General features: G+C 48.5%; 2 protein-coding genes across 2 annotated transcripts in view; one reads left to right on the top strand and one right to left on the bottom strand.

Moving 5' to 3' along the window:
• The first annotated feature begins 223 nt into the window (after positions 1–223).
• Positions 224–14,847, top strand: NIPAL4 (NIPA like domain containing 4). The gene is made up of 6 exons (XM_068536285.1): positions 224–334; positions 3,480–3,719; positions 6,959–7,015; positions 8,194–8,284; positions 10,519–10,679; positions 11,659–14,847. The coding sequence occupies exons 1-6, from the start codon at positions 298–300 to the stop codon at positions 12,285–12,287; spliced, it is 1,215 nt and encodes a 404-aa protein (XP_068392386.1). The 5' UTR covers positions 224–297; the 3' UTR covers positions 12,288–14,847.
• Positions 14,728–25,874, bottom strand: part of ADAM19 (ADAM metallopeptidase domain 19) — an 88,014-nt gene continuing 76,867 nt past the window's right edge. The window contains exons 22-23 of the mRNA XM_068536283.1: positions 19,123–19,281; positions 14,728–18,320 (exon numbers count right to left, since the gene is read on the bottom strand). Of these exons, the coding sequence (XP_068392384.1) occupies positions 18,267–18,320; positions 19,123–19,281 (213 nt within the window). The 3' untranslated portion in view covers positions 14,728–18,266. The remainder of the gene's footprint in view (positions 18,321–19,122; positions 19,282–25,874) is intronic.

The raw sequence follows: 25,874 nt of genomic DNA on the forward strand, positions 1-25,874 counted from the left end.
GACCCGCCCCCTCACCTCCTGCCTGGGGCGAGGTGGTGACTCCCTTTCCGGGAGCCAGGCAGTCTCCGCGCCCCTGGAGGGCATGCGCCCCTTCGCGGGCAACTCGAGCACAGGGCCCCAGGCCCAAGGAGTTGCCCAAGAGGCTGGGCGGCTCCTCCCCGGGGACCCTCCCCCTCTGGGGCGCGTCATTCTCCCCACCCCCGGGTCCGACCCCGGCTGCTCCTCGCACGCCGGCCACGCAGGGACAAATCTCAGCCACCTGCTCCGGAGCCGGGGCGCCGGGGCACCGTCCGCCCCATGGAGCTGCCGGCCAGCAACGCCAGCTGCGAGAACGGTGCGTCAGGCCAGCGCGGACCCCGTGCGCTCTGCGCTTCGCCTTCCCTCCCTGCTGCTCCTTTCCTCTGCGTCCTCTCCTGCCAGGGGGACCGAAACGGGGGAGGGGGTCCGCATGCGTCGCCCCCCACCCAGTTCTCAGGCACGTCTTGGGAAGGAGCAGGGTTCTGGCTGACTTTCCCCCTCTTTGGAGCTGGGTAGCTGGGGGTGGGGGGCGGGAAATGGGAGAAAGGGAGGCGTGCGTGGGAGGGAAGAGGCGGGATTTATCGATTGGAGCGGGTCTACCAAGAGGTGTGGGGGGGGGGGGGCCGGGGGGGTGTCTTTTATGTATAGTTGCTTCAGATTTTAGTACCTGCCCAGGTCTGTCCCCCTGGGGCTTACCAAAGACAGGGTAGAGGGCGCAGAGACTCACCACCCCCAAACCCACATCCACCTTTTAGGAAAAGGAGGGAAAGAACAACCCAGGAAAGGATAAGGAAAGATGCTGGGCTTTATGCTCAAGTTCTTATTATGAATCTGGGTAGTGAGCTAGGCTCTTTACCTGCATTATCCCAGTTAATACTTAACACAATTCTAGAAGGCAAGTAGATATTATTACCTTACTGTCACCATTCTGGAGGTAGGGAAAATGAGGCTCTGAAAAGTCGGATTAACTTGCTCAAGGTAAAACAGTGGGGAAATGGAATATAGAACCAGGACTCTTGGATTCTAAAACCTGTACTGTGCTCATCTCCTTTCTTGGTATTTCTCCATTTTCCTACCTGGTCTTGATATGCAGCCTGTGGGATAGCCCTGTTTTTCTAACTTCTCTTCTCCAGTGAAGCTTTCAAAGCGGGCCTGTTGGGTGTTGGCTGGCCTTGGTTTTCTGAACAATGATGCAATCCGTTTTCAGCCTCGTTTTCCCCTGGGGAAAAACATGTTCCCCAGTCTTAGCATATTCTGGAAGGGAAGCAGGAATCATCTGGCCCCACACCCATTTGTCAAGATGGGCACCCTCCTCAGAACTGGATTTCCTTTGGCCGTCAGCCCTCTCTCCTTTTCTTTTTACCCCTGTGGGAGGACTTGACTTGATGGAGGGCACTGTGCCCCTTCGATGCCTCAGGCCTCCCCCAAAGAGCCAAGCCCACCCTTTGGCTCCACCTGCTGGAGATGAACCTTCAGGAGGGCGGGGGAAGGGGGTGGAAATGGGCTTGGCCTTCCTCTTGGGAGTTGCCCTCCTTGGCCCACATCCTCCCAGGTTCTGGCTCTTTTCCTGAACTCAGGGAACTCCCAGGATTTGACTCTTGCCCTAACTGAGGAACAGGAGTGAGCAGTCAGAACAAGTTTGATTAGGGACCCAGATGGTTTCTTGTCTCATCTTCTCTGGATTGTGACACAGGTGTTGGAAAGAGAGGTCTCCCACTGCAAAAGACACATGGGCATCCCCTGGTGGGTTCCAGACCCAGCTCTGCCACCAGGCTTTTATGAGGCTCAAGCAAATCCTTCCCCATCTCAGGGCCTCAGTTTCCCCAGTTGAAAAGAAAGAGGGTTAGACAGGATGCCTTCTAAGGGCTCTTCCAGCTCTGCTGTTCCATGCTTCTGTGCCATGGAAGAAAGGTCAACAGCGCCCTTACTTTGTTACACCAGAATGCCACTCTGTGCTCTAGATATGCCAAAGCTAAAGCTGCCTGACCTTTTGGACTTTGGGCCCTTCTGGTGCAGGCCTAGAGATCTAGCTTGGTTCCAGGAGAAGTGCCTGGCCCGGGCCTACATCCTTGGCACACGAGCCTGGGTCTTTGTGACCCACAGTTTGAAAAAGACCTTCTACCACCAAAGGTCACAAACTCAGGTGCTTATAAGGGCCAAGCACATAACCAAATGACTGAAGGGAGCCGGGTGTGGACTCAGGGGAATCTCAAAGAGCACGTCCTGTCTAGGGGCGAAACCACTGCTGAGCCACAGCTAACTGTTGCCTATGGGACGGTGTGCCCAGCAGAGTAAGCAAAGGCAGCCCTGAAGCTGGACTTTCATGGGAAATCTCCCGATTTTTAAATGTTAGCAGGGAGCTCATGTTTTAAGGTAACCTTCAAGAGGCTAAACGAAACCCCATCCCCCTTGCCACCTGCTGTGTGTGTGTGTGTGTAACTGAGAGCATGAACTTAGGCATTATATGGGCTAGGGAAGCAATTCTGGCTTCACCACTTACCACCAGTGTAGCCTTAGGCAGGCTACCAAGCTTATCAGGGCCCCAGTTTCTTCAGCTAAAACCCTGGGCATGACCACTCTGCCGTTTCCATGGTAGGGGTGCTCCTGAGAAGCCCCAGGGTGCTGGGCCCTGGGAGTGCCAGAGGATTATTGCCTGTGCTTTGTACTGTTTCCTTGAACTTGGGCAGCTTAGTTCTTCTGACTGAGGGTCTGCCCCTCATGCCCAAGTTTGTCCTGTTGTCCTTGGTATTTGTGCCAGAAGAGCCAGCAAGGGTGTGCTGGCTCAAGGGCATGAGAACTGATTGACTCTCGTGGGCTCTAGGACTTGGAAGGAGAGCTAAAGACAGATCCTGCGTGGGGTGGCGGGGACACCGATCCTTCTGAGGCCTGAAGGAGGCCTCAGCCCTGACCACAAGCACCAGAGGTCTTCGAAGTAAGGCCTGGGGATGGTCGGTTCTGACAAACAAGGATGCTCGTATTTCATCATCTTCAGGCCTAGGAGGGTCTGTGGACTCCAGCCTCACTCCCTCCTGTTACCTGTCAGGACTCTGCACTGTGGCTGCAGTTAGGGATACATAAGTGAAGAGGCCTCTGGGAGGGGAGAATCCCTGTGTGATCCTGAGCTGTTGGAGGCCCATGTGCCCAGAGGCTGGGAGGGGATTCCTGTGGAGGCCGGGAGGTTGGATTCGATGAGGACTGAGAGCTGCGGGGACCCTGCGTGGTATGTGGGGGGCATCAGGCTGGCTTAGTGGTGAGGTGCTGGAGTTCTGGAGTCAGACAGCCTGTGTTCTTACGCAAGCTTCCTGACCTCTCATGGCCTCCATTTCCACATCTATGAAATGGGAATCAAAGACAGCACTTATCTGACACATGGTTGGAAGCACTTGATGAGTTCACGAAGATAAAGTCCCTAGCCTGCATGCAAATGTCCCCAGCGTGACTCTCACCGTGGTCTTCCCTAGGTTCCCTGATCAGCCTGTACTGCTCCTCCCAACAAGTCCTGTGCCGGATCGTCGGTGACCTCAGCCCCGAGGTGCCCAGCAGTGCCATCTCCAACAACTGGCAGGAGAGGTTCAGGCAGAACTACAGCTTCTACGTCGGCCTGGGGCTGGCCTTGCTGTCCAGCTTCCTCATCGGCACCAGCGTCATCCTCAAGAAGAAGGGCCTCCAGCGACTGGTGGCCTCTGGTGCCACGCGGGCTGGTAGGCTCCTGGGGGGCGGGGGTGGATGGGGTGCTGGGCGGCGAGCCCTCGGCCAGCCCTGTGAACCTCCCTTCATGGGGTCCACTGTAGCAGTTTGAGAACCTGTCCTAGATAGGCACAAAAGGCTCATTGTCAGTCCCGTTGAGGGGTGGATCCACCAACAACAGGAGACCTTCCTTTATAATCCAATAGTTCCTGAGAACTACATGATCAGTTAATTGGGGTGAAGACAGGGAAAAGTCTCAGGGCCAAGAATCAGAAACCCCAGGTCTAGTCCTGGTTTTATTTCTTACCAGTTGTGTCATCATAGGCAAGTCACAATTTCCCTACAGAATGGGAATATAATACCTTTGCCCAGAACAATGTCAGACGCTGGTGCGTCCTCACGTACTATCAATCTGAGCTCCTTTATAGGCTACAAAAGAATTACTGAGTCTCTGTCCACAGGGATTTGCTTGTTTGAAAAATAAGACGTGTATCCATGAAACAATTGTTGAGAAAAGGAATCCTATGTTAAAAAATTTGTTCATTTAATCATCATTCATTGTGTACCTGCTGTGTGCCAGGTGCCGTGCTAGACCTGGGGACACAGTGCCCTTGTGGGGCATTGAGTTGAGTGGGAGAGACAGGCAAGTCGATAAACAATTGTTCTGTAGCGTGTTAAATGCTATCACGGGGAAAATGCAGAATGCTATGGCAATATTTTGGAGGGGCATGTAAAGCCAGGCTTGGGGGGTAGGGGAGGTTTTCTGTAAGAGTTGATTTAGAAGCTGAGACCTACATGATGTGGAGATAAAAAGGTGAGGGGAGAAGAGAAAGAAGTAATATTCCAGGTAGAAAGAACAGCATGTGCAAAGGCCCAGGGGTGAGAGAGCATGAGTGATATTAGAAGCTGAAACTGTCTCAGGATGGCTAGAGCATGGAGGGGTAAGAGATGGGGTGAGGGCCAGCTCATGAAAGGTCTTGTAAACTGGGCTCCAGAGTTTGAGTGTAATTGTAAGTGACAAAGGTTTTAGGTAGGAGAGTGACATAGTTCGATTTACGATTTGAAAAGATCTCTGGTTGCTGGGTGCAGAGTGGATTAGGGGACAAGACTGGAGGGTGGGAGACCAATTTGGGGAGAAAAACAACAGAACTTGGGCCAGGAAATTGCAGTGGGAATGGAGACAAGTGGTGAAGTCCAGAGATAGCTTTTGAAGGTAGGACTTACTGGGTTTGGGTTTGGTGTTGCCTGGCCCCAAAGGGAGGATGAAAAAATGAGTCAAGGTGACTCAGAGCTCTCTGCTTTGAGCAACTGGGGAGATGATGGTGCTATTTTCTGAGACAAAGAAAGCAGGAGGAGCAGGTTTACAGGAAGACGATGTGTTCAGGTTTGGACGTGTTCAGTTTAATGTTCTATGGGACACTGAGCTTTGGAAGCAGACTATTTGTGTTCCAATTCTAGCTCCTCAATTCTAGGTGATATGATCCTGGGCAAGAAAAATAGTCTTTCTGCCTCAGTTTCCTCATCTGAAAAAATGGGGATAGGAATAGTTCCAGCTATATCTTGTTGTGAAGATATGTTTAGAAAGATGCTTAGCATGGAGTAAGCACTAGTATTAGTTTTACTGTGATCTAAGTGGGAGAGCCTGACAGACAGTTGGATACCCAGGACTAGAGCCAGGTGTGCTCTAAAATGGAGAGCTGTGAGGTGTGGGCATGAAGTCAGGATCAGTGGTCATTGCTGCCCTATCTCCTCTTCTGGACAAGGGTTTGAAAGGCCAGAGACCTCCCAGAGTGCCAGAAAAATAGCTGCTTCCACTCAGGAGAGAGCAGAGCAAGTATCATTGACCATTCAGAAAGGCAGCTTCCCTGGAATCAATTTTTTCTCCAGTCTGCTCTTTCAATATCTTCTGAGATTTCAACTCAGAGTAAAATGCTCTCAGAGCACTTAACTTTTATGGGAGATTCTGACTGCTTGCGGAACCTGATGAAAGTTAAAGACCATCTTAGAAAAATGGGCATTCACAAAAAGCAACATACAAGTTTGGGCTTTTCACGAAACTGTCTAAAACCCACCCTAATCATCATCATCATCATCCTCATCCTCATCGCTAATACTGAGTATTGACCATGTGCCAGGCTCTGAGTCCATCATGTGAACAAAGCAGACACAATTCTAGGCTACATGGAGCTTCCATTTTAGTGGGGGAAATTTCAGAAAATAAATAGATCAATTCAAATTATAAATGACAAGTGTCATTAAGGAGAAGAACTGAGTGTGGCGAGAGAGAATCCCAAGAGGAAACAATAAAGATAAGGGGACCAGGGAGGGCATTTTAGTGGAAGCAACATTCAAGCAGAGACCTGTAGAGTAAGTGTAGATATAGGCAAATATTGTTAAGAAGACTATTCCAAACACGGAAAAGCACATGCAAAGGCCTTAAGGCCAAAAAGAGCTCATCATTTTTGCAGAACTCAGAGACAGCCTGAGCGGCTAGACTGTAGTACGAAGTGTGGCAGGAGATGCCTTTGGAGAAGGGAGCAGGGTCAGTACTATGAACAGGCTTATTAGGGATTCTGGTCTTTATCCTAAGAGCATTTCGAAGCCACTGGCCAGCTAGAAGCTGAGGAGTGACATAATTCTTAAAAGACTCCTGGCTACTATGAAAGGAATGGATTATAAAGGGACACGAGAAGAACCAGAGGAGTCCTAGGAGGCGGTTGCCTCAACCCAGACCAGAGGTGATAGTGCCTGGGAGTTGGGTGGTGGCAGTGGAGTGGACACACGTGAAATGCATTTTGGAGACAGAATCAGCGGGGTGAAATGGATGCAGAAGGTGGAGTAGTGGGAGGGTCAGGTGTGATTCCCTGGTTTCTGGCTTAAGCAACTAGGTACACGGAGGTGCCGCTTACTGAGCTTCATTTGGTGGGTGGGGAGCATTTAAAAATCAAGAGTTCCATTTAGAACAGAGTTTGAGATGCCTGTGCAAGACCTAAGAGTTGTCAAGTAAGCAACTGGATATACATCAGGGCTAAGAGGAAAGGATCAGGGTGCATATGTGAAATAGGGTATCTAGATGGAATTTAAGACTTTGGAAGGGATGAGCTCACCCAGGGCAGGGCCCAGAAGCAAGCCTGGAGGACTCACCACAGGTGACATATACTGACCCCTTAGAGACTGGCGAGTGAAGGTAGGGAAGGAAAGGTCCTGAGGAAGTACGGCCAACCTCTCACTTCATGCCCATTCCTTTCTACAGTGGACGGAGGCTACGGCTACCTGAAGGACACAATGTGGTGGGCTGGATTTCTCACCAGTAAGTGGGTTCTTTGCTACTAAGGACAGTGCCCTATTGATGACAGAGGCAGAGATGAAAGGAGGGGTGGATGGGGGGCATTTCTGTCTCTACTGTGCCAAATATGAATCCAAGGCCCAGATTTCTAGGGGGAGAATCTAAACAGTCTTTGCAGGTAGAACATTTTTACCTGCATCTCAGGTCACTTTCTCCATCCAAAGTCAGTCTTTCATCCATAAAGCATCTGTCCCCAGAGAGCTTTGTACAGAGCTGGTAGTGATAAAGGTGTAATTTCTCAACTTCCCTTGAAATTCAGGGAGCTACGACGGCCCGCTGGAGTCTCCTGGACTCCTGCAGGGCACAGCCTGGGACTCCTGAGTCAGCTACACCATTCCACAAGCAATTGTTGGCTCACTTAGAACATGGCTGGTCTGCCACCTAAGGTTTGCCCACATTTTCACATTCACACATTCCTTTCCACCTACCCTCTCTGGCTTTCAATCCCTAATTCTTTCGGGTGGAAAATTAGCCAGCTTTCTATTTGTAATCCCCTAAGTCAGGTTTTGATCCCTGTCTTAGCCAGAGTTATCACATTCATCATCTGCTTTCAAAGGGCAGACCCAGGTCATTCCCTACGAGCAGGGAGACAGAAGAGGCACTTGCAGGAGTCTGCAAACTGGAAACTCATATGGGGAGAAGTAGGCCCTTTGGGAATGTCTGACTTTGTAACCACCTGCCTGTCAATCTAGACTATCCATAACTCCTCTGGGAAAGACGGCTCCGTGGACCATTTGGTACCTGGAGAATCAATAACTGTAGCTGTTTCTTTATTTGATAATTAACACTTTCTAGAGCTTACCTTAAAGATACAGACCAGTCATTGGCAGTCCCTGAGATACCTTTAACCGTGCCTAGGCTAGAAGCCAAGGGACCTCAAGAACCAGAAGGCACCATGTGACCCTGGACTCTAGGCCACCTCCCTATCTTTAACATGGGAGGATTTGGTCAGGATCATCTGGGCCTGACCTTCAGATCAGATTCTGCAGGGAGAGAGCATAAGGATGGGCATTTTAAGGAATGCTGGTCTGGGATTCTGTGAATGGTTGAACACTGAATGAAGCCGTCTCCACCCAGATTCATTTGGGCTGGAGATGGCGCATCAGAGCCACTGTGACCTCTTTTCCCCCTTAATTTCCTAGTGGCTGCCGGAGAAATTGCCAACTTTGGGGCCTATGCGTTTGCTCCTGCGACAGTCGTCACACCACTGGGAGCGCTGAGTATCCTCATAAGGTTGTTGTCACCTCTCTTGCTGTCTCTTCCTATTTTCAGTTTGTTGATGTCCGGAACTGCACATGGGGTCAATTGCTACTTGCAATCAAGGACCTGGGTCAGTCCCAGCTTCCAGAAAGAGGCAGTGTGCTGTTCAGAGCTCCACACCCTTGGATTGTTTGCTGCCTGGGCAGTGAAGGGGCAGGCCAAGCCCAAACCAGGTGGAAGGACTTCCCCTGCCACCAGGCTGAATGTCTCATGTCAGTGTTTTGGTGCCCCAATAGGAGAAGCACACAAGTTGAAAGTACAAGCCCTAGATTAACCCTCCCTGGGTTCTAACCTTATCTCTGCCACTTTGTAGTTACATGGCAGGTCACTTAACTACTCTAAGCCTCCATTTCCCATCTGCTAAGTGGGGATGTTCATAATACCTGCATGAAGGCATTGATTTAAGGACTAAATGAGATGCACAGAAAGTGCATAGTACAGAACTGGCACTGAAGAGTAACCACAGCTAACATCTATGGAGGGTTTACTCTGTGCTAAATGTTCTAAATGGATTCACTCGTTTAATCCTCACAGCATCCCTACTAATTAGAGAGGAGGGGAGACCTGAGGCCAAGGGAGGTTAAGCATCTTGGCCAAGGTCACCCAGGTCCCAGGAGGCTGGGCCAGGATTCCCTCCCAGGCAGTCTAATTTCAGAGTCTGGGTGCTTAACCACTAGGCCCCATTGCCTGGAAAATGTTTGATGGTATTAAAGATAGCTGATATTAAATGTGTGTGCTTCCCATTGCCCCGTTCCTCCTGAGCTACAAACACAGTTCCTCTGTGGGGGTCCTGAGCCCCATTTGAAGCTGGCTCTGATTGTCACCCTAACCTTGGAGCCCCGGTAAGTCCCCAGCCCACCGCACCCAGTACCTGTAATTTCCTGTTTTGTTTTACCAGCTTGGTGACGATTCTGCAGCATTTATGCAGTCAAAAACCAGATAGAGCCATGACTCACATGGCACGGTTGGCTGATGTAGCTGTGATACCAGTACTGCGTATCTGATTAGTTTACAGATTCCCATCCCAGGAAGTTGGGAGCGGCAGGGGATCCTCCACTGTGTGACCTCTGCCTTTGCTAGTGCTACCGGGTGCTGGTGGACAAGGCATTGTGGGTAAAGTGTTTTTGGGAGTTTTAGAGGAGAGATGGGAGACATTCAAAGGAGGTTAGACATCAATCCCCTCTTTCCTGATACCTGTAAGCAGGACTCATGAGGCTCATTGGGTTACCTTAGGTCAGCCAACAGATTTTGCCCTAAACTAATGCCACCTTTTTAAAGAAACAGAAGCATGCCCCAGCGATTATACCTGTCTTGTCTCACCACCCTTCTTCCTTCACCTTTGCTGGCTCATTTGGAGGATGTGATAGGAATGAAAGTCACATCACCAAGGAACAGCAAGGAACTGGAGGTGTTTTGTCCAGAAAAGACTCAAGGAAGTCAGGAGAATTCTTCTCAGTGAGGTGTAGAGGGAAAACCATAGGCTTTATAATTAGACAGAACTTGAGTTCAAATCCTGGCTCGTCTCTTACCAGTTGTATGATCTTGCCATCATTTAAGCTTCTATGGGACTCAGTTTTCTCATCTATAAAATGGACATAAGTATATTTTACTTCTCAGAGTTGCAAGATGTTAGTGAGATAATAAATGGGAAGTTCTTAGCACAATATCTAGTATGTAAAGTGTGCCCAAGTGTCACTGTGGTTGTTTATATTGGCATACACAAATGGAAGAAGGAATGGATTTGTTTTGTATGGCTCAAGGAATAGATATGGGATGAGTAGAAACTACCATATTTTGGGTTAATAATAGAATGAACCTACAATGGATTCATTTGCCTTGTGAAGGGGGGAGCTGCTTGCCACCAGAGGTATACAAGCCAAGGCTGAAAGCCTTCTGTTTGCAATGTTAAGAGAAGATGTGCTCATTGGGTAGGAAGTTAGACAAGAGTGCTTTGAAGGGGTCTTCCAACTCTTCTCTTTGGGGATATTGTCCATCTCTAAAATGAAAGAAATTCACATGTGTGTTGTCGATTCCTCCAGCCCACACTATAACCCACCCCTAAATAAGTTTCTATCTCACACATTTCCTAGGGGTCTAGAAAAGCTTCCACGTGTGAGAGTAGTGAGCCCTTGCTCAGCCCTCACTTTTCTCCAGGACGCTGGGACTGGGCTGGCTGCTGTAATCCCTTTCTCCACTTTCACATGCAGTGCCATCCTTTCCTCATATTTCCTGGGAGAGAGTCTGAACCTGCTGGGGAAGCTGGGCTGTGCGGTCTGTGTGGCCGGCAGCACAGTGATGGTGATACACGCCCCCGAGGAAGAGAAGATCACCACCGTCATGGAGATGGCTGCCAAAATGAAAGACACAGGTAGGCTCCAGGCCCCCAGTGAGCAGGAAAGCACTGGGCATGAACCATGCTAAAGGTCTGACTGGGTTCTGGCTATCTATCTCAGGTGCTGCCATGTGGAGGAGGAGGAAGCAAGCTCAGGGAGGAAAGTTGATGGGCTGGTACTGAGGCTAGCTTACAGGTTCCCAGTCTGATAGGTATGGATGCTATTATTATGTATTTGTTATGTGCCAGGTACTGTTCTAAATGCTTTGTTTGCATTGTCTTAGTTCAGGTTGTTTTAACAGAATATCGTAGACTGGGTGGCTTATAAACAACAGACATTTATGTTTCACAGTTCTGGGGGTCACGATCAAGTCCTGCATCAAGGCCCAATAGATTTTGTTCATAGATGGCCAGCTTCTTGCTGTGTCCTCACCTGGTGTAGAGGGCAAAGGAGCTCTCTGGAGTCCCTTTTATAAGGGCAGTATTCCCTTCCTGAGGGCTCTACCCTCATGCCTGAATCACCTCCCAAAGACATCACCTCCAAATACCATCTCATTAGGGATTAGGACTCAACATGTAAATGGGAGGGGTGGCATTCCGTCAGTTGCATGTATTAATTTAATCCCACAAAAAAGCTCCTATGAGGAAGGTCCTAATATTAATCCTATTTTACAAAGAGGAAACTGAGGTCTTGGGGGTTTAATTAATAATTTGTACAAGTTATTAAAAAGTTGTGTTGCTGGAACTGGGACCCATGTTTGACTCCAGAGCCCACGTTCTCTTTTTTTTGTTTTTAATTTTTTTGGCCACACCAGGTGGCATGTGGGATCTTAGTTCCCTGACCAGGGATCAAACCAGCGCCCCCTGCGTTGGAAGCACAGAGTCCTAACCACTGGACCGCTAGGGAAGTCCCAAGCCTAGGTTCTTAATGAGACAACACGTTGCCATGGGTGGGGGGCTCTAGAGGCTGCTGGCATCCTCCCAGGTCAGGTTACCTGTCTCCATCCCCCCAAAGGGTACATCGTGTTTGCTGTGCTTCTGCTGGTGTCCTGCCTCATCCTCATCTTCATCATCGCCCCACGTTATGGACAAAGGAATATCCTCATCTACATCGTCATCTGCTCTGTGATTGGGACCTTCTCCGTGTCCGCCGTCAAGGGTCTGGGCATCACCATTAAGAACCTCTTCCAGGGGCTGCCAGTTGTGCGGCACCCTCTCCCCTACATCCTGTCCCTCGTGCTGGCACTTTCGCTCAGCACTCAGGTCAATTTCCTCAACAAGGCGCTGGACATCTTTAATACCTCCCTGGTGTTCCCCATCTACTACGTGTTCTTCACCTCGTTGGTGGTGACCTCCTCCATCGTCCTCTTCAAGGAGTGGTACAGCATGTCGGCCGTGGACATAGCGGGCACCCTCTCTGGCTTTGTCACCATCATCCTGGGTGTGTTCATGCTTCACGCTTTCAAAGACCTGGACATCAGCCACACCAGCCTGCCCCACATGCACAAAAACCCAACCCCCGCTCCCGCCCCAGAGCCCAGCATTATTAGACTTGAAGACAAGAATGTTCTTGTGGACAGTATAGAACTCTCCAGCACCCTATCACCAAAAAAGAAGCCCGAAGTATTCATAATCCATTCGTAAAGCTTGGAATACATGAGTGAGAGGATGAGCCCTGTGGTACAGCCTGACTGCTCAATTTCAGAGCCACCTGGTTATTTTCAACACAACTCCTCTTACCAGTGGCCTCTCTTTTCTTGAGACGTTCATTTATACCTCACTGCTGTTTCCGGGAGAAAAATCCCTACCCAGTGAGCAGTGGCGGTAGAACCTCCTGGAAACACAGCCTCAGTGACCAAATACCCTACTTCACATTGGTGCCAGCAGGTCCCCTGGACCTCCCGTCCTACTTGTTTCCTCGGTGCCATCTCTGTGTTGTTGGGAGGAAGATAGGATTTGATCTGTTGAATGTAGCACAAGCCAAGAACTTCCCTGAAATGTTGGTCATCAGGAAATCCCTTGCACTGATTCTCCTCCTGAGACTGATTCACCGTTCCTGAGCCCGACTCACCGTTCCTGAGCCCAAGGCTGAAGTGCAGCTGGCCCTCCGAGGCCCAGAGAGCAACTCGCCACGCCTCCCATCCAGAACCAACAGACACACAATTATTGTAAAATGTCTTGTTGCATTTGCCACCTCAACTTCGGAGACAGAGGCAAGACCTCAGCTGACCTGCTTACTGTGAAAGCCACCTGACGTCTCAGGGAAACACTTCCACCAGCCCCATTCCCGGAGCAGCCAGCCTGGAGGTCAGCATCTGTTTCCATCCACCCCACCCCTTCCCCACCCTGCCCTCTCTACATAACATCCTAAGGAGTCAGTCATGGAGACATTCAGGCAGTCATCTAAGAACCCAAAACAACACAACAACAACAAAAGGTGCTTCCCAGCCAAGCTCTGCTGGCCAAGCCCAGTGTTTCATTTTGCCTCACTCTCCAACGAGAACAGCAATTGCACTGCTCTTAAAAGTAGCCTGGTTGTCGAGCAGAATGCACTTTCCTTTTCCTCAAGGAGTAAACCAAAATATGATTTGGGGAGATGGGGAGACGAGTGAGGAGCAGTCAGGAAAGCAGACACAGGCTCTCTGGAAACCAGGGGCTAACTTTGGTGTTTACTCTGGTGGCGAACCAAGAACCCAGGTGGAAAGGGCCCTGGGTAACTTTTTTTTTTTTTTTTGGACACACCACGCGGCATGTGGGATCTTAGTTCCCTGACCAGGGATGGAACCCGCACCCCCTGAAGTGGAAGTGCAGAGTCTGAACCACTGGACCACCAGGGAAGTCCCCTCAGGGTAACTTCTGGGCTGAAGCCTTAGAGGCTTGGCCAGTGGGATCAGCTTTGAACTTCCGTGACCAAGTCGGGGGTGTAAGGTCGGCACGGGGTGCATTCTGCCTGTTGACCAGATCGCCACCAAGTCCCCAGCTCCACTGACGAGCTGCCCACACTGGGAAGCAGTGTGTCACAACTGCTCCACCACCACCTGCTTTGGGGACTGCCTTTGGTCCCCTCACATTTGACCAGAGGCAGTCAAAAAAACAAGAGCAGCTGGAGAGAGATATAATTAATATCCCCTCCCTTCCTGTCTTCTCTCCAGCAGCAAGAATGTGAGAGTTGATACGAGGACCATTGACAGGGAGGTAAGGGAGCCAGTATATCTGTAAAGAAGGAGGAAAGACCTGGCCCTCAGCCCTTGAGCTGGTGCAGAGCCTCCCCTGTGTAACTCCACACCCGTGCCTGTGTTTACGTCCTGTGCCCTAAGCATAGCCAAGCCCAGGCCAAACTGTTGCTGGCCTTGGAGCTCCAAGGAACAGACTGGCTTCCTGCACCGCCAGCCTCAAAGCCACAGTTTTTAATGAATGTGGATTTCTCTCTGTAACTAAAATCAATGCAACATGTTGGATCTTGAGAATGACCGTAATCTGAAGGCCCTGAGAGCGTGGTCCGCAGGGTCAGGAATAAAGACCTCTGAGTGTGTTTACTTGATACTTACATCTTGGCTTTCCTTGGACACGGAACAATTAAACTGGTTCCTCTAGTGCCGGGGGGCCAGTCCCCAGTCTCTGGAGAGTTCCGGCTGCCAAGGAAGTCCCTCCAGTGCCTTCTACAGCCACGCCTTCACTAGAGAGGGAAAGGCTGTTTGGGGAATAGCGTCAGTAGAAGTCACCCATCCCTTGTTTATGCCCGAGCCCTTACGAGAAGCCAAGCACAGTGCTAAGAGCTTCACGTGAATACTTTGAAGCTCTCACAAATGCTCAAGGTAGATCTGTATCATTCATGCCTTGAGTGACCCCAGACCTATTAAAACTAGACTGGCCTGTGTCCAGGTGCAAAGACAAACAGCTCCCTCGACTGGTCATGGGAAAACCCAGGGCTTTTCTATGGCTCAAGGTCTTCCATGGTGGCCTCACAGGCTGGACAGACGGTCTCTGTAGGAACTCTTCTGAGGAGTCCTCGGTGATGGATCCTATCCAGGCTGGCCAGTGCAACATTAAAAAAAGCAAACAAAAAAGAGTTGCCAAACCAGACAACATTTCAAATGACAATTTAATTAAATACAAACAAGGAAAAAAGGCACCACAGCCCATTCAAGTATTTTGCATAGATATACAAATATTGTAAACAATTAATAGGTGGACGAGAGAAAAGAGGATCTGTTTTCTGTGAACAATCTCCCAAATAAAAAGAAAATTCACATTGCCCTGGATCCCAGACACATACGTACATACACACAGTGGGTGGTGAGAGAGGATGCATGGAAGGGTGACTTTGGGGGCACTTGGCTTGGATTCTGCAGAACCTCTCCTTTGCACGGTTCCCTAAGGATGGGTGGAGCACCTTTCCAGTTGGCATACTCTTGACTTTCTTGGGTGTCCAGCAGAGCTGTTACATACACATTTAACACAATCACTGACTTTAGAACTGGTCCCCAATTTAAAACACGCAAGTCTTCCATACCCTTGGCCAAATGAGAACAAATTCTGACATAGGTAAGGGGAGGCTTTGTTCAAAAGGATTATTGCAAGAGATGGCGAGGGGCCATGGCCACAGGGGGATGGGGCTACGACAGTACTGTAAGGTCTACAGTGAGACACTAAGATCCTAGAGCTGGGGCAGAAAGGAGCTTTTCTTTTATTATAGGGAGAAGTCAGTAAGGCTAAAAAGAACCCACGGCAAGCAGGCAGTTACCACTGGAGCCCGGTGCCTGGGCTAAAACTCCCACTGAGACAGGGAGAGAGGGTGCAATCCCCCTTGAGGTCCCTTGAGGTTTACATTTCAGAGATGCCTCCTAGGCTCTTAAGGAAAACACACCTAGGGTTGAAAAACTGGCAGGAGGCTAAGTTAGCTTCTGAAAAGATTTACATAGTCTCCATCTGAACAGAAGGGCTGGTTAAGTCACTCCACCAAGCCTCAGTTTCAGGCTCCTCTCCTCCCCACCAGACCCTGAGCATGGACTCACCCTTGGCCAGAGCCAGCATACAGCCCCTCCCCCAAAGGCTGACCACAAAGATGGTCCCTGAATGTGCTTCTTTCCAGCCATGCTCACTCCTTCCTATAAAAGGCCCCTTCCTCCTGAGCTGTGGGATGCTCACAGATCTTGTAGCCGCTCGGCTCACCTGAGCATTCTCCTAATGCAACTGCCCCCTGCCCCTAACGCAACACTCCCTTCCCCAGTCTTGCAGTAATCCTTGCGAATAAAGTGCCTCTTTCCCTAAGTCCATATTGGTTTTCGTCACCTCAAAGCAGCATGTGGACACAGGAGGGGAAAACCAGGCTACGACAGCCAGGCTCGCTCCTGGGCAGCCTCCCCGGCCTGCCAGAACACAGCCAGGAGTCAGACAGTAAGTAGAACCGGCTGCTGAAAGTCTTATCAAATTTAGAAAGTTCAACCATTTTCCAGTTCACAGTACAATGTTTATGGGATGGAGGTGGTATTAAAATAATGGAAAACAAAAACGGAAACAAACAAGAAAGCAACAACCCAGGTCTCTTTCCGGTATGGTTCCAGGGAGGGTGGATTTCAGGTTCAAAGGGCTCATGCAGCCACAGTGGCTGGGGCGTTTTCACTTCAGAGCCTTCAACCTCCTGACGTTGGGGAGAAAAGCTGGACATGCCACAGGAATGTCAGTGAGGCAGGGGGTTGAGTTTAAGGGTGATTTCGGTGGGGAGGTGTTTTCACCGTTAATTTTCTGGGGCCCAGCCTTGAGGCCTGGAGCACCTCGAGTAGCACGCTTAAATGGAAGGCCGTCCCCTGACCTCATCAGGCAGCAAGGATGGTGGACATCGGCTCTGGGGAGCAACCAGGGCCCTTGTCGGCAAGACAGGGGTGTGAACGTCACCAATATCACAACTACCTGACTACCTGAGGGAAGAGAACTTCATTTTCCTGAGCTCTTTCTAAATCTATCCCAAGTGTCCCCCGCAGGTGCACAGCCTGAATCTCCCACTTGTCTACAAACCCAAGAATATCTAGTGAGCACCTATTGTATACAGAGAACGATAAGGGGGCCCCGGGGTAGTTGGGAGTGAAAACTCAAGCCTCTTCCTTGCACTGAGGTTTTCAAGAGCAAACGTCTGCTCACTGCAGGAGGCGGGGAGGCCCCACGCTGCCCAGCACCTTTCTCGGGTGGGAGACCGTCCCAGAGAACATCTCCGGTGGTTCTCTGAAAATCCTCCCAGCTAGCAGAGCACCGCACAGCCCCCATTCCCTGCTGTGGGGAGGACAGGACCAGAGGAAAGAACACAAGGAAGAGGATGAGAAAATGTCTGGCTGGTCCCGGCACAGACTCTGTTCCGTCAAGGCTGCTGGCTGCTGCTTCTCTAGGGATCTCTAGAGACAGGTCTGCTCTCTGCTCAGAAGACAACGGTCCTGCCTCAAGCCAGTGACCAGGTCTGGGGACAGGCTGGGGCTCCCAGGATGTCCGCTCTCCTCCCTGCACCCACCACTATCCCTGAGGACCTTACTCAGATTCAGGTCAGGGAGTAAAAGGAAGACCCACACTCTGCTGAGGTCACCACACACCATGGAAAGTAAAGCTACGACTCCACAGCCATGGCCCGAGTCTACCCCGGTCAACACTCTTGAGAGCCAACATAGGAGATCCCGTGGCCAACCCGCAGGCAGGACCCTGACTTGCAGGTCACAGCACCAAGTCCCAGGAAGTCGGGACTGCCGGGGATTCACTCTCCACAGCACCACACATTAGGCGGGTCCCAGCGGGGAAGGAGAAATCAAAAGCGTGAGGCACTTGGAAAATGCAGAAGAGAAAACAAGGAGCAAGCAAGAACAATGGCGAGCGGAGTCGAAACCTTTGGCTTGACGGCTCAGAGGGGGCCCGGGCTGTGCTCCCCCTGCTGTCTACACTGCCTACAAATAGTACCTGTCTGAGTCAGAGTGACCCTTGGGAGTAAGGGGATGCGGGGGCTTTGGTGGGGGGAGGGGGGCAGTGTGAGGAGGGAACTTGACGTGTTCACATATGGCCACGGAGCCAGGAGCTGTGACCTCAACCAAGCCCTGGCTGGAGTGACCCCTCCCGATCAGTAAAGCTAAAAGGGACAGTAAGTGCCCAGCCTCTGTCCAGCCTGGGACCTCTGAGGAAGATGGAAACAAAGGAAAGCTCTCATGCGTACCCTCCTCCATAGGATGTGGATGGACGGCTTCTCCAAGCTGAGTCCTGGCCTCAAGGGCTAAACAGACTCTTCCCAGCTGGGCTCGCCAGCTCAGACAGCCTGCACCAGCTCGACTGGCACCTCTGGGGCGAGGGGCCAGCTGAAGGGCGGATGGGGGACGAGCAGCCATTCAACCTCTTCCGCTCTCCCCTCCCTACCTGGGGCTGAATATTGCACAAAACAACACTTGGATGCCGTTGACAGTAGGCACTCTGGGCCTCTGAGGAAGCTGAGGAGGCACTGAGTCAAGGAGGAGATTTTTCAGAGATGCAGTGGTTCCAGGAGGAGGGGAGTGGGGGGAGGAGGAGCTCAGAGGCGGCCAGGCATGCTTCCTCCAGATTCCGTGGCCATGGCTCCTCTGTGTCCTCACAGAGAGGGAGAAGCCCCTTTAGACGGGTCTAGATTTTCGAGCTCGCCATCCCCACAGCCCTCTGTGACCTGTATTCAGGAAACTGCGGGAAAAAAGAGACAGGGAGAGAGACATCAGCTCCGTGGGATCAGTGGGGAGCTGTCCTCTTGCTTGTGACAGGTGGGCAGGAGGGGCAGACTGTCAACTGAGAAGAAGGGCTTCCGCAGAAGTCTGTCCACATGTCTGCTCGTTCAGACCATCAACTCTGCAGTGAGAGGCACGGTGGCGGCCCCCAACCCCCAGCTGACAAGCCATCCCCCTCCCCCCTCCCTGCTCAGTCTGCAGAGTTCCCAGGGCCTCGTAGGAACACAGGGCAGTGAGCCAGCTTCCTCACCTGCTCCCCTCTGCCCCAACTCCCAGGACTAAGAATACATCAGCCCCAGGGAAGATGTATTAAGAGGGGCCGTTTGTGCACAGCCTACCATAGGCCAGCGGTTAATGTAAATTAACTGCCTTGACCTTCACAGTAACCCGATGGGGTTGGCTATTGCTGCTTCCTAAAACCTCTTTCTAGATAAGGAAACGGGGACTCAAGGGAGTGATTTGCTCAGGGCCGCTCAGCTCAGCTCAGCTCAGCTCAGCTCATCAGTTGCAGACCCAGGTTTGAAGCTACCACAGCTCAGCCTCCTAAACATCACCTTTCACATGAAACCAAAAAACCCCTATCACCAATTTAAGGGACAGTCATGCAGGCACCAAGAAATGCTAAGCTTTTGTCCTTTGCTTTTGCTCTGGAAGTTCAGCCCTACATCAAGAAGCATGAACTGGTCTGTTTTCTCAACTCTGTTTTTGCCCCCTGGATCCCTCTGCCCCAGCTTCTACCTCGAGTGTTTCTGAAGACTCACCTTTGGGGCAGGCGCTGCCAGGTCTAGAGGCAGGGGGCCACAGGATGGAGAGGCAGGGGGCCACAGGATGGAGACGCCACCTGGCCTGGGGAGACTCTTGCGGCCTGGCACCGGGTTAGCCGGGAGTGCCTTCTGGGGCGGCCGAGGCCTGGAGAAATCCTAGGGAGAAAGCCACAAGCCTCACTCAAAGGCCAGAGGGGCCTGTTCAAAAGAAAATGTTCTCAGTATTTTACAGGTCAAAAGCAGATGCGAAAAGGGATATACTATTTAAAAAGAATGGTCCCATTTAAAAAGAAATTGTGTGCATACATGTTTACATGCTCAGGAAAAAGCCTTTTTGGAGAGCAAGTTAGCAGTGTCTATTAAGATTAGAAATGATCGTTCTCTGACCTAATACATAATTCCATTCCCTCTGCGAACTATTTGCACAGGTGCACAAAAATGAAATTGCAAGGATGTTCCTTGCAGCACTGTTTGTGACAGCTAAAAGAAACTATAAATAACTAAAATTTCCATCAACAGACAAATTACTAAAATTATAGTGATATATGATGCAGCATTTCAAAAGAATAAAGTAGGTTGATAAGTGCTGAGGTGGAAAGACGGTCAAGAGTCATGGCAAGCTGAAGTACAAGCTATACAGGATAGTTTAGAGAAAATAAGTCACCCCGCCACCCCTCACCAATGTAAATGCAAAGGTACAGAGGAAAGTCAGGAAGGATGAAGACCAAATTGATAACAGAGGTCAGAGGTTCAGAGTAGGCTGTGCATAGGGAGAGGGGTCGTCCAAGTGAACATTCAGTTTTTTTTAACAAAAGCATATATGTGTATTACTTGTGCAAATAAAAATAAAAATTGTAAAAAGAAGAAATCATATTTTCCATATTGTTTGTCTATGGGTGGCACAATCTTACCTTTGTGCTTTTACATTACCTTCATGTTTTGCCCCCCTCTCAATAAGGCCTTCTCTGATGACCTTATTTAAAATTATAACACCCCCAAACATAACCATACACAATCAATGGGATGCAACAAAAGCAGCCTAAGAGAGAAGTTCATAGCGATACAGGCCTTCCTCAAAAAACAAGAAAAATCTCAAACAACCTAACCTACCACCTGAAAGAATTAGAAAAAGCAGAACAAACAAAACCTAAAGACAGCAGAAGGAAGATCAGAGAGGAAATAAATAAAATAGAGATTAAAAAAAAAAAATCAATAAAACCAAGAGCTGGTTTTCTGAAAGGATAAATAAAATCGACAAACCTCTGGTCGGGCTCACCAAGAAGAAGGGAGAGGACCCAAATAAAATAAGAAATGAAAGAGGAGAAATAGCTACTAACACTGCAGAAATGCAAAAAATCATAAGAGAATACTATGAACCATTACATGCCAATGAATTGGACAACCTAGAAGAAATGGACAAGTTTCTAGAAACACACAGCCCACTGAAATTGAATCAAGAAGAAACAGATAATTTGAACAGAATGATCACTGGAAGTGAAATGGAATCTGTTAAAAAAAAAAAAAAAAAAAAAACCTCCCAGCAAACAAAAGGGAGTGGCTTCCAGGATGGCTTCACTGGGGAATTCTACCAAACATACAAAGAAGAGCTTACACCAATCCTTCTCAAACACTTCCAGAAGACTGAAGTGGAGGGAACACTCCCTAAGTCATGCTATGAAGCCACCATCACCCTGATACTAAAACCAGACAAAGACACTAACAAAAAAGAAAACTACAGACCAATATCTTTGATGAATATAGATGCAAAAATCCTCAACAAAATATTAGCAGACTGAATCCAACAACGCATAAAAAAGACCATATACCACGACTAAGTTGGATTCATCCTAGGGTCACAAGAATGGTTCAACATATGCAACTCAATCAATGTGATACACCACATCAACAAAAGACAAAACTCACATGATCATCTCAACAGATGCAGAAAAAGCATTTGATAAAATTCAACATCAACTCATAATAAAAACTCTCACCAAAGTGGGTATAGATGGAACATATCTCAGCATAATAAAGGATATATATGACAAACCCACAGCCAACATAATACTCAACAATGAAAAGCTGAAAGCCTTCCTGCTAAAATGTGGAACAAGACAAGGATGCCCATCCTCATCACTTCTATTCAGCATAGTATTGGAAGTCCTAGACAAAGCAATCAGACAAGAAAAAGAAATAAAAGGTATCCAAATTGGAAAGGAAGAGGTAAAACTGTCATTATATGCAGATGACATACTATATATAGAAAACCCTAAAGACTCACACAAAAACTACTACAACTGGGACTTCCCTGGCAGTCCAGTGATTAAGACTCCGTGCTTCCAATGCAGGGGGTGTGGGTTTGATCCCTGGTCAGGGAACTAAGATCCACATTCTGTGCAGCACAGCCAAAAAAAAAAAAAAACTACTAAAACTGATAAATGAATTCAGCAAGGTAGCAGGATACAAGATTAACATACAGAAATCTGTTGCATTTCTTTACACTAATAATAAAATTATCAGAAAGAGAAAGTAAAAATACAATCCCTTTTAAAATTGTCTCCAAAATAAAAATACTTAGGAATAAATCTGACCAAGGAAGTGAAAGACGATATGCTGAGAATTATAAAAAAACATTGGCAAAGGAAATTGAAGATAATTCAAAGAAATGGAAAGATGCTCTTGGATTGGAAGAATTAATATTGTTAAAATGGCCATACTAACCAGAGCAATCTACAGATTTAATGCAATCCCTATCAAATTACCCATGACATTTTTCACAGAACTAGGACAAATAATCATAAAATTTATATGGAATCACAAAAGACCCAGAGTTGCCAAAACGATCCTGAGGAAAAAACAAAGCTGGAGGCATAACCCTCCCAGACTTCAGACAATACTACAAAGCTACAGTTATCAAACAGTGTGTTATTGGCACAAAAGCAGACATATGGATCAATAGAACAGAATAGAGAGCCCAGAAATAAACCCATACACCTATGGTCAATTAATCTCAACAAAGGAGGCAAAAATATACAACGGAGAAAAGACAGTCTCTTCAGCAAGTGGCGTTGGGAAAGCTGGACAGCCGCATGTAAATCAATAGTTAGAACACTCTCTCACACCATACACAAAAATAAACTCAAAATGGCTTAAAGTCTTAAATATAAGACATGACACCATAAAACTCCTAAAAGAGAACATAGGCAAAACATTCTTTGACATAAATCGTAGCAATGTTTTCTTAGGTTAGTCTCCTAAGGCAAAAGAAATAAAAGTAAAAATAAACAAATAGGACCTAATCAAACTTACAAGCTTTTGCACAGCAAACGAAACCATAAACAAAATGAAAAGACACCTATGAAATGGGAGAAAACATCTGCAAATAATGTGACTGACAAGGGCTTAATTCCCCAAATATACAAACAACTCAAACAGCTCAATATCAAAAAACAAACAACCCAATCAAAAAAATGGGCAGAAGACCTAAATAGACATTTCTGCAAAGAAGACATACAGACGGCCAAAAAGCACATGAAAAGATGCTCAACATCGCTAATTATCAGAGAAACGCAAATCAAAACTACAATGAGGTATCATCTCACACCGGTCAGAATGGCCATCTTCAAAAAGTCTGCAAACAATAAATGCTGGAGAGGGTGCGTAGAAAAGGGAACCCTCCTATACTGTGGGTGAGAATGTAAATTGGTGCAGCCACTATGGAAAACAGTATGGAGGTTCCTGAAAAAGCTAAAAATAGAGCTACTGTATGATCCAGCAATCCCACTCCTGAGCATATATCCAGAGTTTTATGGTGTCACGTCTTATTCAAAAAGATACAGGCACCCCAATGTTCATAGTCGCACTATTTACAATAGCCAAGACATGGAAGCAACCTAAGTGTCCATCGATAGATGAATGGATAAAGAAAATGTGGTATATATATATATATATATATACAAACGAATGTTAGCCATAAAGAAGAATGAAATAATGCCATTTGCAGCAACATGGATGGACCTAGAGATTATCACACTAAGTGAAGTAAGTCAGACAGAGAAAGACAACTATCATATGATACCACTTATATGTGTGGAATCTAAAAAATGATACAAATGAACTTATTTACAAAACAGAAACAGACTCACAGACTTAGAAAACAAACTTATGGTTACCAAAGGGGAAAAGAGGCAGGAGGGATAAATTAGGAGCTTGGAATTAATAGATACACAGTACTATATATAAAAGAGATAAACAACAAGGACCTACTCTATAGCACAGAGAACTACATTCAGTATCTTGTAATAACCTATAACGGAAAGAATGTGAAAAAGAATATATATATATATATCTGAATCATTTTCCTATATACCAGAATCTAACACAACACTGTAAACCAGCTATACTTCAATTTTTAAAAATTGCAACACTCCCCCACTCAGCATTCCCAGACCCCTTTATCCTAATCTACTTTTTCTTTTTTGGTATATATCACTTATCCCATTCCACCATACTATACAACTTACTTATTTTTTATTTTCTGCCTCTCCATCCCCCACTATGCCAGAAACAGGGGCAGGGGTCCTTTTCTGTTTGATTCAGTGATACAGCTCAAGCTTTAGAACAGTGCCTACTATACAGTAAGCACTCAACACGTATTAGCTGAAAAAATAATAAAACTCTGCTCTTGTCAAAAAAATTTAAATAACTATATTTAGTCTGTGATCAAAAAAAAAATTTTAAGGGGCAAAGAATGGATCTCATGCCACCACCCACAGATCCCCAAGCTGGTGGGATGCAAGAGAGAAGCTGATTGCACAGGTGAGAGTTCCAGTGCCTAGTGTCCTAGATCACTCCCCTTCCTGAGAAGGTCACTAGCAAGCATAAAAACGGCTCAAAGGCAAGCATGGGGAGAGAGTGGAAGTAAATCAGAGATCTTCTGAAAGCAGCTTCTCAGCCAGCAGAAAAGTAAGAGCAGAAATGAAAAAGAGCAGCAGATTCTCATGACCAAAGCGCCACGTTGTCCAGCGCCATCCCTCCCCGGAAGGACAATGCGATCCCACACGCTTCCAGCCCAGACAGCTGTCAAATCAGTGGCTGCTGGAGGCCAGGACAGAGACCTTCTGGGGGAAGCAACAGCTGGGGGCAGATGTCAGGATGCCGTGGGGAAATGCTGTGCTCCCTTGGCTGCTTGCTGTGCCAAACGAACAATTTGTGTGTGCAAGTGCACACACAGGGCAGGTGATCTGGGCAGGAGCCTCATCATCAGCATGGCAACACTGGGTCTCCCAGAGCAGGGTCATGCCACGGGCCGCTCTGCTTTGACCCAGCTCGGCTCTACCAGGGGCCTCACCCAGCACTGTTTTCCAGAGGCAGAAACTGTCCTTGAACCGCTCTGGCCCACTGCTCCTGTCCTCAGGGGGTGGCACCTCCATCAGTCAAGCTGCACAAACCAGACACTGGGCAGTTGTGTGTGTATTTTGGGGGGGGGGGTGGTTTGTCATCCCCTCCCAACCCTCATCAGCAACTGTTCCCCTGTCTATTTTCTCTTCTACACATCCCTCATCGACTTCACCCCATCACCGCTGTCTCCCCCCTGCTCCAAGCTACCATCACCTCTCCTCTGGACACTGTTTAAACTTGTAACCCCTGCACCCAGTCTCATCCCTCTGATCATAATGCTGCTAGAGTGAGCCTTTTATTCTTTAAAACTAATTTTTTAATTAAAGTATAATATACATAAAAAGAAATGAGTCATAAATATACAACCAGATGAATCATCAGAGTGAACACACCTATGTAAATCCTCACCCAGGTCAAACAACGGAAGATTAATAGTCTCAGAAGCATCTCTGGGCACCCTTCCAGGCACTGTGCCTCCCTCTTGCCTAAATGTAGCCCAAAGTGAGATCCCTGTAGATAGCAAATCTGTAGGGAAATTTCCCTGTAGATGGAAATCCCTGTAGATGTCACCCATGCTCCACCACTGCCCTGTTCCCATCAAATGCAGACGAAATTCCTAGTCCATGACTATGGCACAGTCTGGCCTCCCCTGGCTCTCCAGCCTTTCATCATAGCTCCATGGGCCCCGGGCAAAGGGGCCTTGAAGTTCCTTCCATCTGCGGGCTCTCTCCATCACAAAGCTTCCCTACCAGCAGGTCCCTGGTCCAAGAACCTCTCCCACCCCTCACAGCCTGCTCACCCGGCAGGTCTCAGCTCAAGTGTCACCTCCTCAGGGAAGCCTTCCCAGATTTCCCAGACTAAGTCAAGTCCCCCATAACTCTTTTTGTAAGCATGCCGAACCTCTCCTTCATAGCACTTACCACTACTGTCACTACATGTATACCAGTCTCTTCCCCAGCAAGCTGTGAGCTCTGTGAGGCAGAGATGGCATCTGCTTTGCTAACCACTGCCTAGTACAGAGTAGAAGTTCATACACATTTGTAGAGAGAATAGAAGAGGTTACGAAGCTTCACCCTCCACCTCTCCAGAGTGGTCCGTGTCACCAAGCTAGGAGGTGGTGGAGCTGAGATCTGGAGAGCGTGAATTCCCCCAGGGCAGGTGGTATCTCAGCTCTGGACTCCAGGGCCTAAGCCAGGACCTGACACACAGGGTGGTGAAGGGTTTGGAGTCAGCCCTGGGTGCAAGTCCTGGCTACTCCACTTACAAACCGCCACCTTGGGGTAGCCCCTTCAACCCCGTGAGACACAGCTACCCAACACCGAAAATGAGGGCGGCAGAAACTCTCTTCT

Source organism: Eschrichtius robustus, chromosome 2, assembly GCF_028021215.1.
Source record: "Eschrichtius robustus isolate mEscRob2 chromosome 2, mEscRob2.pri, whole genome shotgun sequence".
Lineage (NCBI taxonomy): Eukaryota > Metazoa > Chordata > Mammalia > Artiodactyla > Eschrichtiidae > Eschrichtius > Eschrichtius robustus.